Here is a 16,688-nt window from a genome sequence, read left to right as displayed (position 1 = left end):
AAAAAATCAGTTGGCATTTCAAAAATCCTCCCTGGCCACATCATCCTATGCCTTTAAACCCTGCCAGTCAACAGAGTATACCACACTTGGAGGTCCAGTGGGTCCTCAGATTTTTTTTTATGGTTTTTAATTTATTTTTTTCTTGCTTTGCTTCTGTGAGTTCAGTGTTTTTCAAACTGCGAATTGGACCCATTCCTGGATTAGGACGTTGACTTAGTGGGCTGAGACCAGCATTAAAGAAAAAAAAAAGGAATCTACTAGAACAAAGTAGAAAAATGTTAGAGATCATCAGGCAGAACAGATGTCTATATTGTTTGGAAACTTCCATTTTATATACACTTTGTGTACTGGGCTGTGGGGTAAGATGCATTTCTTACCGTGGGCTCTAGTCAGGGCTTTAAAAACACATTCTCAGTTGCCACTGAATTTGGTGTATCTTAAAATTTTTGTTACTATGGAAAATGTCCTATTTTAATATTTAAAAAATATAGAGTGCATAGGTTGGAAACTTGAGTTGGCTTGACTGAAAATGTCGTATTTTTGTCCTCATAGTTTGATACAGTATAAAACTATTTTCCTTCAAAATTTCAAAGCCATACTTTTGCCCATAAGACTGATGATACCTGCCCAGGTGACCACCTCTCCTGCCAGTGGAATATGCTCTGAATGGGGAGTAAATGGAGAAGGGAAAGGGCCCAAGGAGCTGGCTGGTTTTCAGATAGCCTGGTGACCCTGCTGACATTTCCAGAGCCCCCTTATATCTGGTCAACAGTTTTGACTCTATCCATTAACTATCAGCTAAGGCGTCTTTAATTTTTTCCTCTCTACAGTCAGTGCTTTTAAACAACTAACATTGTCTCTCTCTCTCTCTCTCTGTATGTTTATATATGTATTTATTATATATGTGTTTATGTACATTTAAAAAGTATTTCCATTGGACTTTGGGTGGGAGGTGCTTGGTTTGCCACTTGAGTCAAACATATTGAAGCAGCTATGTACAATTTTGAAGGAAATACCTGTATTTCTTTTAAAATAGAGCATTTCATTCAGACCTTTCACAAAGTCCCTCTTTTCTCCCTGTGTCATTAACCTGTGATGGAAAAGGGTTCAAGCTGCATGTCCTTCTCTTCATCCAGGGCACTGGACACAGCAGCAGTACAGGCCTGTTGGGTTTTCGTTTACTGTATAATCAGCAGCCAGAAAAAAGTACATTTAAAGAAGAGTTGATCTGTTTTGTGGTTAGACTCTGCCTGAGGTACCCAGGAAAGGAATGTGACTTGCTTAGAGGGGGACAGGCAGGGCCACCGTAAGTAGTTGGTGATGTTGTCTACTATGGGTTCCTTTTCTCTAACCCACACTGGTGTCAAAGATGCTAATTTTGGTACAGTTCCCTTTGTTTTCCCCCAGTCTGCCTGTTCTGAAACCATATCAAATGAATTATTGTACACAGTTTGGCACTGAACAAATTGAAGTACGTTGAAGTCTTCCTCTGCTCCACCAGAATATATCGCTAATTGCATAGTAGAGGCCGATGGTTAAATAGCTTTTAGATTCTCGATATTACTTTCATAGCCTGTAAAGTTAGGAAACAACTGATCTGCAAATTGTCAAATAAGTAGAGTCTGTGGAGGGCAAGGACATTTAGCCTGTGGTCCAGGATGTTTGGCGGGTGGTTGCCTGGAGTGCTGTGTTGAGAAGAACGTTGCGTCTTTCCTGGACCCTTCGGGAGGAGTGGTGTGAATTAGTGATGTCTGCCCTGAACGTGGGCGGTAACACATGGGTGAAGAAGTATAGACCAGTATGCCAGTGGTAGTGGCTCTTCTTCTTAGTTTCCCACAATATATTTGATTTGAGTTTTGGCCACACATTTTTCTGTGAGACTATAACATTTTTACCCAAAATGCACAGCTGGGTATAATATCACATTTTTAGGTTTGCGTAGGTCTTTCTAAAAAACAGAATTATGCTTCCCCCTCTTTCTTTAGGCTTTAAATAATTATTTTTACGGATACTGAGTATTTGCTATAGGTACTATATTTATTATTATTTTTAGCAAAGGAAGATAATGTGATCTTTCTTGTGTTTCTAATGTTCTGTTTTCCTAGGAACTTTGCTTTTAATATTTTTCAGACTGTGGTAATGCCTCAGATGCTTGAGTCCCAGATCTGCGTGCGTTCTCTTGGCTCTGGTCACCAGCACCTTTTGGTGGTTCCTGGGCCCGAATCACAGAGCTGCCCAGCTGCACGTGTGCCCCTGTTTATACATTCCCACGGTCAATGTCGGCAACAGCATTGGGCACAGACTCTCCTCTACCAGCTCATATTTTTCTTAAACAGCATCTGGTGTGTGTGTGTGTGTGTGTGCGCACGCGTGTGTGTATTAATTACTCACCTTTTACAGAGTAATTCAAAATCTAGGTGACATGTTCCAAACGCTGATAAGCATTTCATAGTGTGGTTGGTTTTCTGTGTAATCCCTTTGATCATGGCCTCCTTTGTAAACACACGATAGAGGTTATGATGGAGTCCCGCCGAGGAAGTAATTCAGAGGGTGGCAAGTTTTTGACCCTTACAGACAGAAAGAGAATTTGGTAAATCGTTAGGTTATTGACTGCCCTTTAGAGAGCCGGGGGTTTGCTTTCTGTACCTCCTTTCAGCTGGGCTTGTATTTCATGTACGGGCGGCCTACATTATCATAATCCATTTTTCGCTTTTATGTGATCTACCAGCGGCTCTCGTAAACCTCCTTTCTGAAGAGCACTCCCCATTTACTTGCTCTAATTCACTGTCTTCTTTTAAATCATAAAAATTGATGTTTTGCAACCAGTGGCATTATATGGGAGTTGTTTATGGAGGTGCTGCAGGGAAGATTAGTGGTAGAATTAAGAACGAGATGACAGCTGGGGAGAGAAATCTATGAAGAGACATCACATCAGTGACATAGCCAGAGAGTGAAAGAAGCATGTTGAACTCGACGATACTGGAAGGATATCATGAGTAAAATTATAATATGTCTTTCGCTGACGTTGAATAGTGTTAATCATACACTAACAAATTTTTACTTAAGGAGTTATATTAGGTAGAAAATGCCCAGATTGACCCCAATGTGTAAAAAAGATATTATCTTAAAATGCTTCTACCCATTAGATGTTAATTTCCCTGACAGCGCTCACGCTGGAATATTAGTAGAAATAATGTGGAATTGTTTTTACTCAGTGTTATCATCTAGGTCTTAAAACATTTGCTATGAGAATTTCCTAATTTATACAATTTTACACATCTGAAAGGATAACCAAAGTAGGATGGTTTTTGCAAATTATTAATAGGTATGGAATTTCCCAGGAACTTTTATTCGAAGAAAAAAAACTTCCAGGTTTTCTCCTTCTCTTACCTAATATGCCATTTTCCATTATTGCTCTTTAACAAACAAAAACCTTCCAATACAATGAACGTGAGTTTTAGGATATTCTTTTGGAGAAAGAAGTATAAATGGAGACAAGGAATGTGAGCGCCTACATGCTTTGCCCTTGAAGAACCAGGTAAAGAAGCCCAGTGTGCGGCTTTGGGTGTTCAGGCCCCGTGAGATTTCCAGGTGGGAAAGGAAATGGTAGGAGAAGCTCCCTGATGTGTCTGGCCAAGTGTGCTTAGGCAGCAAAAGCATTTACAAAGGAAGGCCCGTGGCAATTTGGAACTGGCTTCAGTTCAGATTTTTTCGGCCATGGAGGAGGCCTTCCTTAAACAAATCTGTTAACATTTTAGTTTTGGAGGGAGCACAGCACGTTGTAGATGTAAATGTACCAGTTCCTATTTCTGTCTGAAGCGGCTCCATCTCACCGTCCCTGAGACCCCATCCCTTCATGAGTAGGTCTGATTTGATCTAGTCTTCAGAGCTGTGCCTGGCCTGTGTGTGCTCGTGCTGCGTTTGTCCCTGTTGCTCCTTTGCCGTTAGAAACTTTTCTGTGCAGAGCACGGGGCTCCTTGGGCCCCTCCTGCTGGATGCGTCTTCTTCATGGAGGCCTAGCAGTTGTTTCTCATGTTTAGTGTGTGATGGCAGATCCCAGCCTGGGTTGAAGTCTTTCTCTCTTTCTCTCTTCCCCTCCCTTCTCATCCTGTCTCTGTCCCCACCCCAGTTTCATGCTGTTTCCTTTTCTTACTACATCTGGGCTCCAAAGCGGCCAACCTCAGGGAAGCTCTAAACTATGGGGCAGGATACACGTATGAAGAGTTGATATTACAACTGAGACAGTTTTCATTTCTTTTCACGATTCTGCTGTCATTCTATAATGGCTCACGTTGGCATCCTGCTTTTTCCTGCCTTGGAGGCAGACTGGTCGTCCTCAGTCCACACTGGTGAGTCCTGCCAGTGGTTCATGGCCGGGCCGGCTCTGAGACCCCTTTTGATTGGTGGGTGTCCATGATGTGCTGGTTATTAGATAGGTTGAATACCGCCCCGTGGAGAGACATTACTAGTGTTATTGTCACAAATTCCGTATTTCACATATTTGTTATATTTATTCATTTTGTGTCTGTTTGCTTGACCTAGCGATACATGGGAGAGGAGTGTTGAAATTCTCACCATATTGGTGAATATGCCAGTTTTCCCTGTCATTAATATTGCATGCATGTGCACACAATCTCTCTCTCTCTCTCTTTCTCCCTCTCTCCTTATATATACGTGTATACATATATACACACACACATATTTTTTTAAATCTACATTTAAGGTGATGCTTTTTTGGTGACTTGAGCCTTCATCACTATATGGTGTCTCTATTCTTTTTTTTTTTTTTTTTTTTGCGGTACATGGGCCTCTCACTGTGGTGGCTCTCCCGTTGCGGAGCACAGGCTCTGGACGCACAGGCTCCGCGGCCATGGCTCACGGGCCCAGCCGCTCTGCGGCATGTGGGATCCTCCCGGACCGGGGCACAAACCCGCGTCCCCTGCATCGGCAGGCGGACTCTCAACCACTGCACCACCTTGGAAGCCCCTATAGTGTCTCTATTCTTAATAATGCCTTTACTTTAAAAGTATATTTTGTCTCATTTTAATATAGCTATTTTATAGTGGAGTTAAAAAATATGACTATATATTGATCTTTTAGCTAGCAGATGTAACCCATTTACATTTTTGTGATTATTGAATTGTTTCTCCCAACTGTTAAATTTCTATTTGTCTCGTTATTCTATGCTGCTTTTTGTTTCTATTCTCTTTCTTTTTTAAAATTTTATTGAGTTAGAGTTTTGGCACTTTTAAAAAATTTGATTTTCCCCTTTTATAGGATTTGAATTTATGTGTTATATTTCCATTCTTTGTGGTTACCCTTAGAATTTTATCACATTTATTTAAGCACAGTTTAAAATTCAGTAATGTCTTAACCTTTCTCATGAAGAACAGAAGGACCTTAGAATGCTTTATTTTCATGCTACCTTCTCATTTTACTATCAGATGTTTTAGCTCTGTCTTTTTCCATACAATGTTGTGTGTATGTGGGTGTGTGTATGCGTATGCGTGTGTGTGGTGCATTGAATTTAGCATTTTATTTGCTTACCATTCCTTTTTGCATTTCAGCTTGTCCTTCTGGAATTATTTTCTTTTTTGCTGCATTGCATCCTTTGTAAGCAGCTTCATAGACGACCCTCGTGGTGGTAATCTCTCTCAGGGCCTGGTTATTTTAAAATATTTTATTTTTCACTTTTTAAAGTTAATTTTGAATGATGTGAAACAATCATTATTGCTACAAAATGGAGTTGTTCTAATTTGGGAGATACTTAAAATTGTGTTCAAACCTTCTATCATCTCCCCACTATCCAGTATAGTTATGATCTTGACCCTTGGGTAAAATTACTTCCTTGGGTAAAATCAGAGCATAAAACGATGGTCCAAAGAAAAGTCATCAGGCCCTCACCTGACTCAGAAAGGCAGAACTGAAGAGTCAATTTAATAACGCGAGGTCAGAACTTTTGCCTTTTCAATGTTCTTAAGAGATAAAGTTGCATTTTCTTAAAGGAGATAATATACTAAAAATGTTAATACAGTTCCTCTTTCATGAATGATAAGTTGTTAGGCAGAAGAGGGCCTAAGGTCCCCAAGACTGCCCCCAGGTTTGATGATTCTCTAGGAGGCCTCCCAGGACTCAGCCTAGAGTCACACTTGTGACTATGATTTATTACGGCAAAAAGATACAAAGCAAAACCAGCAAAGGGAAAAGGCGCATGGGGCAGAATCCAGAGGAAACTAGGCATGGGCTTCCAGAGTTCTCGCCCAGAAAGTCACGTGGGACACGCTTAGCTCCCCCAGCAATGAGCTGTGACAACACGTGTCAGATGTTGCCAACCACTCAAGCTCGTTAGAGACTCAGCTCCCAGGGTTCTTACCGGGGGGCTCTTCTGCCTGGCATGTACCCAAACTCCAGACTCCCGGAAGGAGAGCAAGTGTTCTGCATCAACCTTATTGTTTGTACAAACAGCTTAGGCACAGTGCTCCACCCTTATCAACTAGGGATGCTGGGAACCCTCCCAGAATCCAAGTTCTTAGACACTAGCCAAGGGCCAACCTGGAAAGCTGGCTTTTCATAGATAGCATTTGGGCCTGCTCTATTTACTCTTTTCTGCACAGGGCCCATCAGTAAATAATGCTATAATAATAAATGCTTTTGACACCTGAGTTCTGTTCTCAGATTTTCTAGTTTGGGTAGAACTGTAACAGTGGTCAGAGAAACAGAAAACTGGAGAGGGTGGGTAGACTTAAGTGCTGGAGAGGAGGAGACTCAGACAGGCGTCATTGACCCACACTGTGGCGCAGGATTAGAGGGAGACGGCAGGCCATTTGACTTTGCCAGGCAGGGGAGAATGAAAAAAAAAGATCTCTGGTCTTTTTCTGGACGATCTCTTGGAAAATCTTGAAACAGCTAGCGGTTGGAAACAGCTAGCCGTCTTAAACTTGGTGGCCTCTTATAATGTTAGAGATCTATTATGTAGGGCCCCCAACCTCAGTACTGCAGATATTTTAGAGTGGGGGCCGTCCTGTGCACTGCAGGATGTTACGCAGCATCCCTGGCCTCTGCTCACTAGATGCCAATAGCATCTGTCTCCTCACCACCTCGCCCGGTTGTGACAACCAGAAATGTCTCCTGACATCGCCTGTTGCTAGCTATCCTCCAGGGACAGTGGTTGAGAACCATTGTATTACTACAGGGTTTACAATAAGTAAATTCATAACGATCTTAGCTTTATATAGCTAGGTGGTTTGCTCATATCTCACACTTAGAGTAGTTTTCCATTTATAAAGCTCTTTCATGTGTTTCTAGCAAGAGGCTATATAGATGAAGGCAATGAGACACAGAGGGTAAGTCACTTTGCAGTAAAGCAAAGAGAAAGTAATAGTAGAAATAATAGTAATAATAACATTTTTTGTTATTAATAATAGATATTTCATTGAGTGCCTGATGAGCCAGACACTGAAATGCTTTACAGGTGTTCATTTTGCAACAAGCGTAACAAGTGCTATCATTGTGTCGATTTTACGGATGAGGAAGTTGAGGCCAGAGAGATTAAGAAACCTGCCAAAGACACACAGTGGGTGGAAAAGCCAGGTCCAGACCCAGGCCATTTGGCTCCAGTGCTCTCGTGACCCCTGGGCTCTGGATAAAAAGTGAGAGGTTCTGGATTCTTGCTCTTCTCTGATAGTGTTCTGTCTCATTACTATCTCTGTGGAGGTTGCCATTTGCTTATTACACTGCTTTCCTCGCTCCGCCCAGCCCTGGTCTCCTGGTTTACATACAACTTTTCCTATATTCTTGTCAACTGAATCTCACAGGGATGAAAAAATTGGGAAGCCCTCTTCTTGTGACCTAACTTCGCTGTTTCAGTTGTAGTCTTCTGTGATTATCTTGATTCTTTCTCTTTTTATTTATCTTTAATGTAGCATTTCATCGAAATCTGGATTTGTTGCAGCTGTCAGCCTAATCTTGACACATACGCTTCATCCAATTCCTGCATATTTCAGCTAAGAGGCTTCTGTTTCTGATGCTTAAACATTTCACGATATTCTTCAGATCTTTCCACCACCTCCCAATGTGTTATTTGTCATAGTTCCATGATTATATTTTATTATTCAGGAAATATTTTAATGTACCAATTTATCCACTCCATCTTTTGGGTTTTTTTCTTTTTACTTTTTTCCTGATTCCTTTTCAACATGTGTTTTTTCATGCCCCCGTGCCTTATGCCCCAAGTTCTGTCCCCTAATATGGACAAGGAGAAAATGTCCTTCTTCCTCTAAGCCTAGTGAAGAAATCATCTTTCCTGCAGCTTTCTTTTCAAGACACTTATTTTAGGAAGTGTCTACACTTCTACAATCATTTAAATGCAGTATTTGTGTAGAGCTAGAATTAACTGTATGGTACCGTCAATTAGTTTTAAAATGCTTTGCTTCTCCGTGCCTATGATCCCATGAGGGACCACTGAGCCCTCAGTTTATTTCTGGGTCTGTTTTTCTTTTATGGGTGGGGCAGTGAGTGGGTGGGAGTTGAGACTATGACTTCAGAGCAGAATATCGTCAGATTAGTTTAGATGGACATTGCTACGTGGACATGATGTTGAGAAATCCAGGATTTTCAGATGTGTCCAGTTTGGCAAAATTCATTAGGTTTCTCCAGATGTTGTAATTATTATTTTTTATGTAAATAGTGTGTGCTGCCATGTCTGTAATTACATTTACTACTTCTGTGTCTCATGGTTCCAACTCATGAGACGATTCCACTCTCTTTTGATTGTTAGGCACTTTTTCCCAAGACCCTATTCACTTGAATTTTTTTTAAAAAAATAAATTTATTTATTTATTTAATTTTGGCTGCGTTGGGTCTTTGTTGCTGCACGTGGGCTTTCTCTAGTTGCAGTGAGCGGGGGCTACTGTTGTGGTGCGTGGGCTTCTCACTGCGATGGCTTCTCTTGTTGCGGAGCACGGGCTCTAGGTGTGCAGGCTTCAGTAGTTGTGGCTCGCGGACTCTAGGCGTGTGGGCTTCAGTAGTTGTGGCGCACGGGCTTAGTTGTTCTGCAACATGTGGGATCTTCCTGGACCAGGGCTCGAACCCATGTCCCCTGCATTGGCAGGCGGATTCTTAACCACTGCGCTACCAGGGAAGTCCTTCACTTGAATTTTGCTAGCTCTGAAGATAACTTTGGTCCCCAAAGCCTTAGGTTTTAATCCATTGTAGTGCTCATGACTCCTAGTAGTTTCAGATATGAATTCTTCCTTTCCTCGGCATTTTTTATTGTGGTTATTAATACTAAGTTGAATTTTTCTTCTGGATCAAAAATTTGGATAGTTCCTTCTTGTTAATGCATCTTCAGAGAAAGTTATGTTACCCATTATTACAAAATCATTAAATTTTAGGATTGGGAAGGATATTGGAAAAAGTGCAAAGTATTACAATCTGTTTGTAGTCCTCATTATAATTGCTCAGCATGTCAGTCAGTTTGTTGCTTCGGCCGTCACGTGAGCAGAGTATGTCCTCTAAAAAGGAAGAAAGAAAGAAAAAAGCAGAAGCTTTTCAGTTTGTTTTTCTTTTCAGTGTAAAACTTTGTTCCAAATAGAGCTTAGTATGGGTTCCCAATACCACACGTGTTAAAGTGGTGTTTTATTTATATGCATGTATTTTGTAAGTTCAAATCTATCACCTTTTCTCATTATAAAATCAAATGGTGGGAATAGATTATTTTCATGAAATGATAACTTTAAAATGGGAGATATGAGTGGCAAGTGAGGTTTTGTTAGTATCCAAGTAGATGTTATTTTTGCCTGGTGTGGGCCAAGTTCATGTACATACAGAGAAGCAATTGCAAATTGAATGTCCTGCCCCCCCACAACAGTTCAATTTTCCATCTTAGAATGCTGTTTAATTAAAAATTCTGTTTAATTTTTAAATTTTGTTTACTTAAAAATTCTGTTTAATATTTAATTTGTTTAATTTAAAATGTAATGTTTAGCTTTTAAACATAATTTTTAATTAAACGTAAATGGCAGGAGAAGGTTGTCCCCTCAAAGTCTGCCCCTAAACTGAGTTAACCTGCAAGTTAGTATAGTACAGTCTCAACGGGTTAAACTTTCTGTAACATGTTTGAGAGTAGATTTTAATTATAGTTTCAAAAGTAGTTAAAATACATACATAACATTTTTGAATTAAACATTGTGGAAATCCTGAAAATCTCTGTGAAACTTTATTCCACAGAATATATTTTGAAAGAAAAAAGTGCTAATTTGTTATTTTAGCTTTAAAGTATACCAATACATACATAATGGCTACATTTTAAAGTCCAGTGAAGTTCAGCTTTCCAAGATTGAGTTGCAAACATTCTAAAACACACTGAAGTTGTCTGCCCAGCTTCACCTGTCTGGAGCACCGTTCAGAAGTAGCCCCCAAGTAATCTATAAAAATATCGAATCACTGTGTTGTACACTTGAAAGTAATAAAATGTTGTAAGTCCACTATACTTCAATAAATTAAAAAGAAAAAGAAGTAGCCCCCAGAGTGTGTGGCTGACATGAAGTCTATGACTTCAGGATACGGAGAGGGAGACACCTTGCCTATTACAGCTTCCTCACTTGAACCAGTAACTCTAGTTTTACCAACATTTCACTAAACTTGACTACTCTCTAGTTGCTTACCCTGGGATAGAAGAAGGAAACCAGAAGGGAAGAAGGCTGTGCAAGGCCAACTGCTGTGTGTGAGAAATGATCTGTTTGCCAGTCCAACAGACATAAAAATGCAACGATCTCATGGGATTTAGGCCATCCCAACCTTTGTAAACTTTGAAAGCACTCCTGCTTTGTATCATGATCTGATAATGTCTATTTAGATGACCCTGAGTTATCAAGAAAAAATTTAAATTAGGTTTGTATCTGCTCTAAGAAGGCAAGAAAATTATGGTGAAATAGTGAGGCTTAGAGGACTTTTGAGAAGCCACAGGAAGATTTGGAGGGTGGACATCACCAAGGAGAGGGGCCAGGGAGAAGGAAACAGGGAGTGGGGCCTCTTTGAGGGACAGCTCTGAGCTCCACAGCTTCTGTGGTGATAGAGTCACAGCAGCCAGAGATGTACCCTCTGTGCTGGCTGGGCATGGGGAGCAGAGGCAGTCGCTGGTGTTCTTAACCACACATGGGAGTAGACGCCATGACTCCACCACCAGGAGGGTTTGTGTGTTTGCATATATGTCATTATGTATGATGTAATGCGGTGAAGCTTTCTGTAGCCTGACATGCACTGTGGTCATATGGCTGCTTCTCTCCCCTCTTTCTCCTACCCTGCTCCCTCCCTCCCTCCTTCCCTCCCTTCTATTCTTCTTTCCACAAATATTTATTGAAGTCATGTGAGCCAGATGCTGGTAGGTGCTGAATGTGCTCTGACAAGGGACAAGATAGCCTGTTCTTGCGGCCGCGGAACTTTCCTTGTGACTCTGAGACAGAGACATGTCAATAGGAACATACAAATGAATACGAAAAAAATTATAATGGGACAGAAAGTACATTCTAGGACACATTTGTGAGACCAGAAAGGCTTCCTGGAGAAAGTGAAATCGAAGGCGAGACCTAAGGGATAAAGAGGAGTTAGCCAGAGAAGTGGGGTGTTCCAGGCCAGGGAAAAGCATGCAGGGGAAGAGGTGGGAAGGAGAGGGGTGAACTTCTCAGCCAGAGTGTGGATGTGAGCGAGAAGTCTGCAGAAGGCTCATCGTGGGGGCCTTGGGGGACAGGAGGCTGGACTTTTTTCTTGGATCAATGGGAAGCCATGGAAAGGTTTTACTCAGCGGAGTCAGGTGATCAGGTTGGCATTGTGGAAAGTTTGCTTTGACGAGTTGGATTAGAAGGGCAAGTCTGGCACGTGTTGTAGTTATCTAAAAGATAAACGTGGCCTACGATGAAAAAATGCAGTGGAGACGAAGAGAAGTAAATATAATCGACCTGTTTAGGAGATAAAATCAATAGACTTGGTGATGGACTGATTAGATGTGTGCGGAGTCAAGATTACTCCCAGGTTTCTAGTGTGGGCAACTGGGCGCTAATAAATGAAAGAGAATACACGGGGAAGAAATCGTTGTGGGATTGTGGTGGGATGATGGACTGTTGGATTTCAGACTGAATGTGTGGTGAATATGGGGTATGCACAAGTGGCAGTGCCAGTGGCTCTGAAATTCAGGAGGGAAAGCTGGGCTAGAGATGTAGATTTGGAAGTGATGAGCACGCATAGAGGGGGTACCCAGAGCTGTGGGAATGAGTGAGATCACCCCGGCGATCACCCAGGCGTACGCTGAGAAGAGAAGAAAGCCTGTGAGAACCCTGAAGGAGGATGGGCAGAGGGGAGCCCCCAGGAGACAGAGGAGGAACAGCTAGGAGGGGAGAAGCTGGCCAGGAGTGTGTGGGGACAAAGACACCGAGGAAGAGGATGGAGGAGAGGCTAAGCAAGAGGAAGCCCAAAAGATGTCTGTTGGCTCCTCTGTGCTGCAGGAAGCCATTACAGCTTTAACCAGGGAAACGTCTGGAAACAGGAGCTAGGATGCATAGCATTGAGGAGAGAGCTGGAAGAGATGAGCAGAGACAGTGAGCTTAGTCCTCTTTGTAAGGAAGTTTGGCTGAAGGAGAGAACAGACTCTAGGACCTCATGCTGGAGTAGTGTGGGTGGAGGGAGGGATAGAAGTCAGGGGAGCCTTGAGTGCGCTTGGGTGCTGACGGGATGTAGCTCATAGAATAGAGAAGCGCAGGGTGAAAGCGTAGGCAGACAGTGGGGATAGGTGGGTCATAGAGGGTCATGAGAATGGAGGAGGGCTTGGGACCCAGAATAATAACAGAGAGGTGACCTTGGCTAAGAGGAGAGACACCTCTTCCATTGGGACAGAAGGGAAGAATAAAACAACTGGTGTTAAAGTATTGTTTTGTGTCACAGTGTTTTAATTATGTTCTTTAAAAAAATTTCTCCACAGACACTACCCAAAGCAGTCCTTCACCACGGTGGCAGATACACCTGAAAATCTTCGCCTGAAACAGCAAAGTGAATTGCAGAGTCAGGTAATTTCTGAAAGGCCTATTTTTGTTACATTCGTTCTAAATGTTATTCACGAAGCCGCTCTTCGGTCATCGTACTGTTCATGCCAGGTCACCAGCCGGTGTGCAGACCGAAAGCGGGCCTGGGTGGGCAGACCGGGCAGAAGCGCTGAGTGTCTGTTTTATTCCCGGTCTTGGATCACCCTGATATTCTCGGTTCTGTTATCCACAAGGGACTAGGGCGAGTAAATGAGTTCTGGTCAGAGTAAGTGTTTCCCAACAATATTGATTTATTTGGTCCTAAATATTTAAAAACATTTTATAAATAGCTTTTCCACACTGCATATGTAGGGGAGAAAAGAGGTGTTAACTTGACCCAATTGCAGTGAGTGTGGGGCTAACACCCTGTCTGTGTATCTCACACCAGCCACTAGCTTTGTTTTCATCCTGTCACTTTATTCATATTTCTTTCATATGTCACACTGACAGCATGAACAAAGATTAGAACACCATGATTGGCTCCCAGTCAACCATTTTGGATGGAAACGTGCTTTCAATATGGCGAAACACATCGGTTAAGACTAGGGATTTGAATGACAGTGTTTTCTTCAGGGACACCCGTCTCTTCTTGAGAAACCTAGGGTGCTCTCTTTCAGAGAAGTTCTCTTGCCGGCCACGGTGTAGGACTGCCGAGCAGTCCTCAGCGTGTGTGCTGGGCAGCCTCATGGCAGCCCACTGGTCAGCGGCGAGGTAAAGTAACACTGAGGAGCCGGGAGGGAAGGCTGAGTTGAGGTCCCCTTTCCGCTGTTCATTGGTTGTGGCCTTGGGCCAGCCACTGGGATTCTTGGTGCTGGTGTAAAGTGAGACAGTCTATCTGATCTTGTCTACCTGTCTTGAGGGTGGCTGCAGGTGTCAAATAGGTAGTTAGGTGTGAAAGCATGTTGAAAAGTTAAAAAAAAGATTGTATGACTGTGGAGGCTGATTATGAGTACTATGGTCCCTGAGAATCCTCGACGTGAAAAAGGAGAAGAGTAGACTTCGTGAAGGAGGGAGGTGTCTAGCTCACACTCTTTGAAAATGTCAGTTGTAGCTGTTCGTAATGAGAGTAGTCAGCTCTCAGTTGCAACGGATCTAATTATTTCCACGCGGGTTTATCTGATCACAGGGGAGATGGTAGTTCCCTCCATCCTCTTTCTGGAGGACTTGGGACCACTTCCCAGTCCACTTAATTAGAGGAAAAAAACTCCGAGTAGGGTTTACTGTTGGTTAACAACGCCATGAAGACTTGGTTGGCAGTTAGTTTTCGGTTTATGTAAAATGCTAATTTTCCGTGTGCTAAGCTATTAGTTCAAAAAATTGAGTGCCGGCCAAAGAGAGGCACTATTGCAGAGCCAGCAAGAACACCCCTTGCTCATTCACACCGTGGAGGGTGCCAGGACTTGGCTTCTGTCTGTGCAGCTCCAATATGCCTTTCTTCTCATCAAGTTAGGATTAATTAGGTAATTCTGGAGAAGTACTTCAAGCACATTGGAAAACAGAACTAAATCAAGCAATCAAATATCTGTTTCCTGCCTGTTACATGTCCTTGTTCTGTGCAATAGAATTTATAATTAGTTAATCCTCTCTTCACAGAGTTCACGGGGTGTCTGAGGAAACAGGACTAACATACCACCCCCCCACCTTGAACAACTATGTTTAATTTAAAATAAGGACTCAGAAATGGGGGGGCGAGTATGGGTTGGTCTGGTTATGCTTCATGCTGGCGGGGTGGGGGTGGGGGGCTCTGAGTGGAGCCTTGAAGGTTGACAGAGGATCTGATATGAACCCTTATCTCCTTCCTTTAGAGAGCACACCGCTCCCTTTGGGTTCAGTTAGTGGTTATAGGTGTCGTCTCCTTGGTCCAGGAACAAGCATTTATTGTTTTCCCACCACACGCCTGACCTCTAGAAAGGCAAAGAAAAAAGGAGTCACTGTTTCATGAAAGGCTGATTTTATTCTCCCTCAGGTAGGTAGCAAGCTGCGAACTTCAGAAGACACACACTTGCTTCTGGGCTCGTGGGACAGGAGTTCATAGAGGGGCACAACGCGCTATGGGGTCTCCAGGCAGTGGTCAGGTGAAGGCATTACATTTTCTGTAAAATTTTGCTCAAAAATCATCTCCTTCAGAAAGAAAATGTAGGACTTCATCAGACAGATGGCATGGGCAAATTCAACTCAACTCAAGAAACACGTGTTGACTACTTACTATGTACAAGGAATTGTGCTAGGTGTCGGGGGAGGGGAAAGCATCACCACCATCATCATCATCATTATCGTCAATCTTGCTGTATTCAGGGCACGTAATTTTACAGGTACTATTTCACTTCCTCTCAAACAGCCCTGTGAGGCAGGTATTTATTATTATCCCTATTTAGATGAAGCATTCAACCTTTAGAGAGTTTAGAGAACTCACCCTTTCAAACTTAGCAAGGAATTGAACTTGGAATAGAACCTAGATCTGTGAGCCCCAAGTGTCCACAATCTCAACCAGTACTCTGGTCACATTACTCAGAGAGCACCTAGAAAAGGAGATGTGTAAGCAGATACTTTCAGTACAAGCCAACAGGGCAGTGTATGTAAGGGTAGAAGGACTCCTCTCAGGGGCAGAAGTCCTCTCTCTCCCCTTCCTCCCCTCCCCCTTCTTCTTCTCTTTTCCCTCCTCCTCCTTTTTCTCCTTCTTCTTCTCCATGAGCGATTAAAATACTTCTAGAGTGTTTCTACCTTTGCAAAGACATGGAAAGATATCTACCCTAATGGTAGTATTCATTACTGGCAAATCATTTAATGTTAGCATATTAAATGATTTGATTCTGTGGTAGAGCATTCCCTTTGAGTTTTGATACCAAGAATTCTGAACAGCTCAACAGTTTTGGTGGAAGATTGACTATTAAAATTTTATTTACTTGTTTTGATAACCTGTGATGCCAAATGAGCCAAATCTCTTCATTACTCCGAGTTTTGAAATGCTGAAATCCTTTAGAATTGTTTGGTTAAAACTCCTGTTTTTTCTTTTAGTTCATTAGCTTACCAAATGAGCCCAAATGAAGGGAAAACAAAAATAAGTCTTCAGTCCAACCTAGGAAGTTATTTATGGTTACATATTGTTATCTTTTCCTTTTTTCTCTTCTCTGTCTCGGTCTCTTTCTTTTTCAGAGGGTTATGAACATAGCCAGCATTTTTTTTTTTTTTTTTTTTTTTGCCTGAGTGTTAGATCCTCTCAAACTTTTTTGGGATCTATATTAGGTGCCGATTGTCATAATAAGATGATACGAAATACCGGAGAATAAACAAGGAAACCATGAGTTAGCTTTTCAGAACTGGTGATAGGCGGTGGCTTACAGGCATTATCCAGCTTGCAAATAACTGGTGCCTGTCCACTTGGGCAGCCACTGACCGTGCTGGCTGTGGATGGCTCTGGAACTCTGCAGACAAGCGGGGGAGGGGAAGCATTCCTTCTTCCCTAGCTCCCTTTCCATCACATCTCACAGGATGAACTGCTTCAAAGAAATAGCATAACTGGAGGTTAGGTGCCCCCACTGGCCCACAGTGGCCCATACCGTAAGGGGCAAAAGTGGAGACTTTTCCTTCCAGTGGTATTAGTAACATTGTACTTCATCC

General features: G+C 42.4%; 1 protein-coding gene across 2 annotated transcripts in view; it reads left to right on the top strand.

The window, feature by feature from the left end:
• Positions 1-16,688, top strand: part of NEBL (nebulette) — a 339,555-nt gene that overhangs the window by 114,350 nt on the left and 208,517 nt on the right. For both annotated transcript variants that reach the window (XM_067702907.1, XM_067702909.1), the window contains exon 3: positions 12,971-13,055. In XM_067702907.1, coding sequence (XP_067559008.1) covers positions 12,971-13,055 — 85 coding nt within the window. The remainder of the gene's footprint in view (positions 1-12,970; positions 13,056-16,688) is intronic.

The sequence above is a fragment of the Pseudorca crassidens genome, chromosome 1, assembly GCF_039906515.1.
Source record: "Pseudorca crassidens isolate mPseCra1 chromosome 1, mPseCra1.hap1, whole genome shotgun sequence".
Lineage (NCBI taxonomy): Eukaryota > Metazoa > Chordata > Mammalia > Artiodactyla > Delphinidae > Pseudorca > Pseudorca crassidens.
Note: the sequence above shows the minus strand (reverse complement) of the source record. Positions and strands in the feature narration are given on the sequence as shown.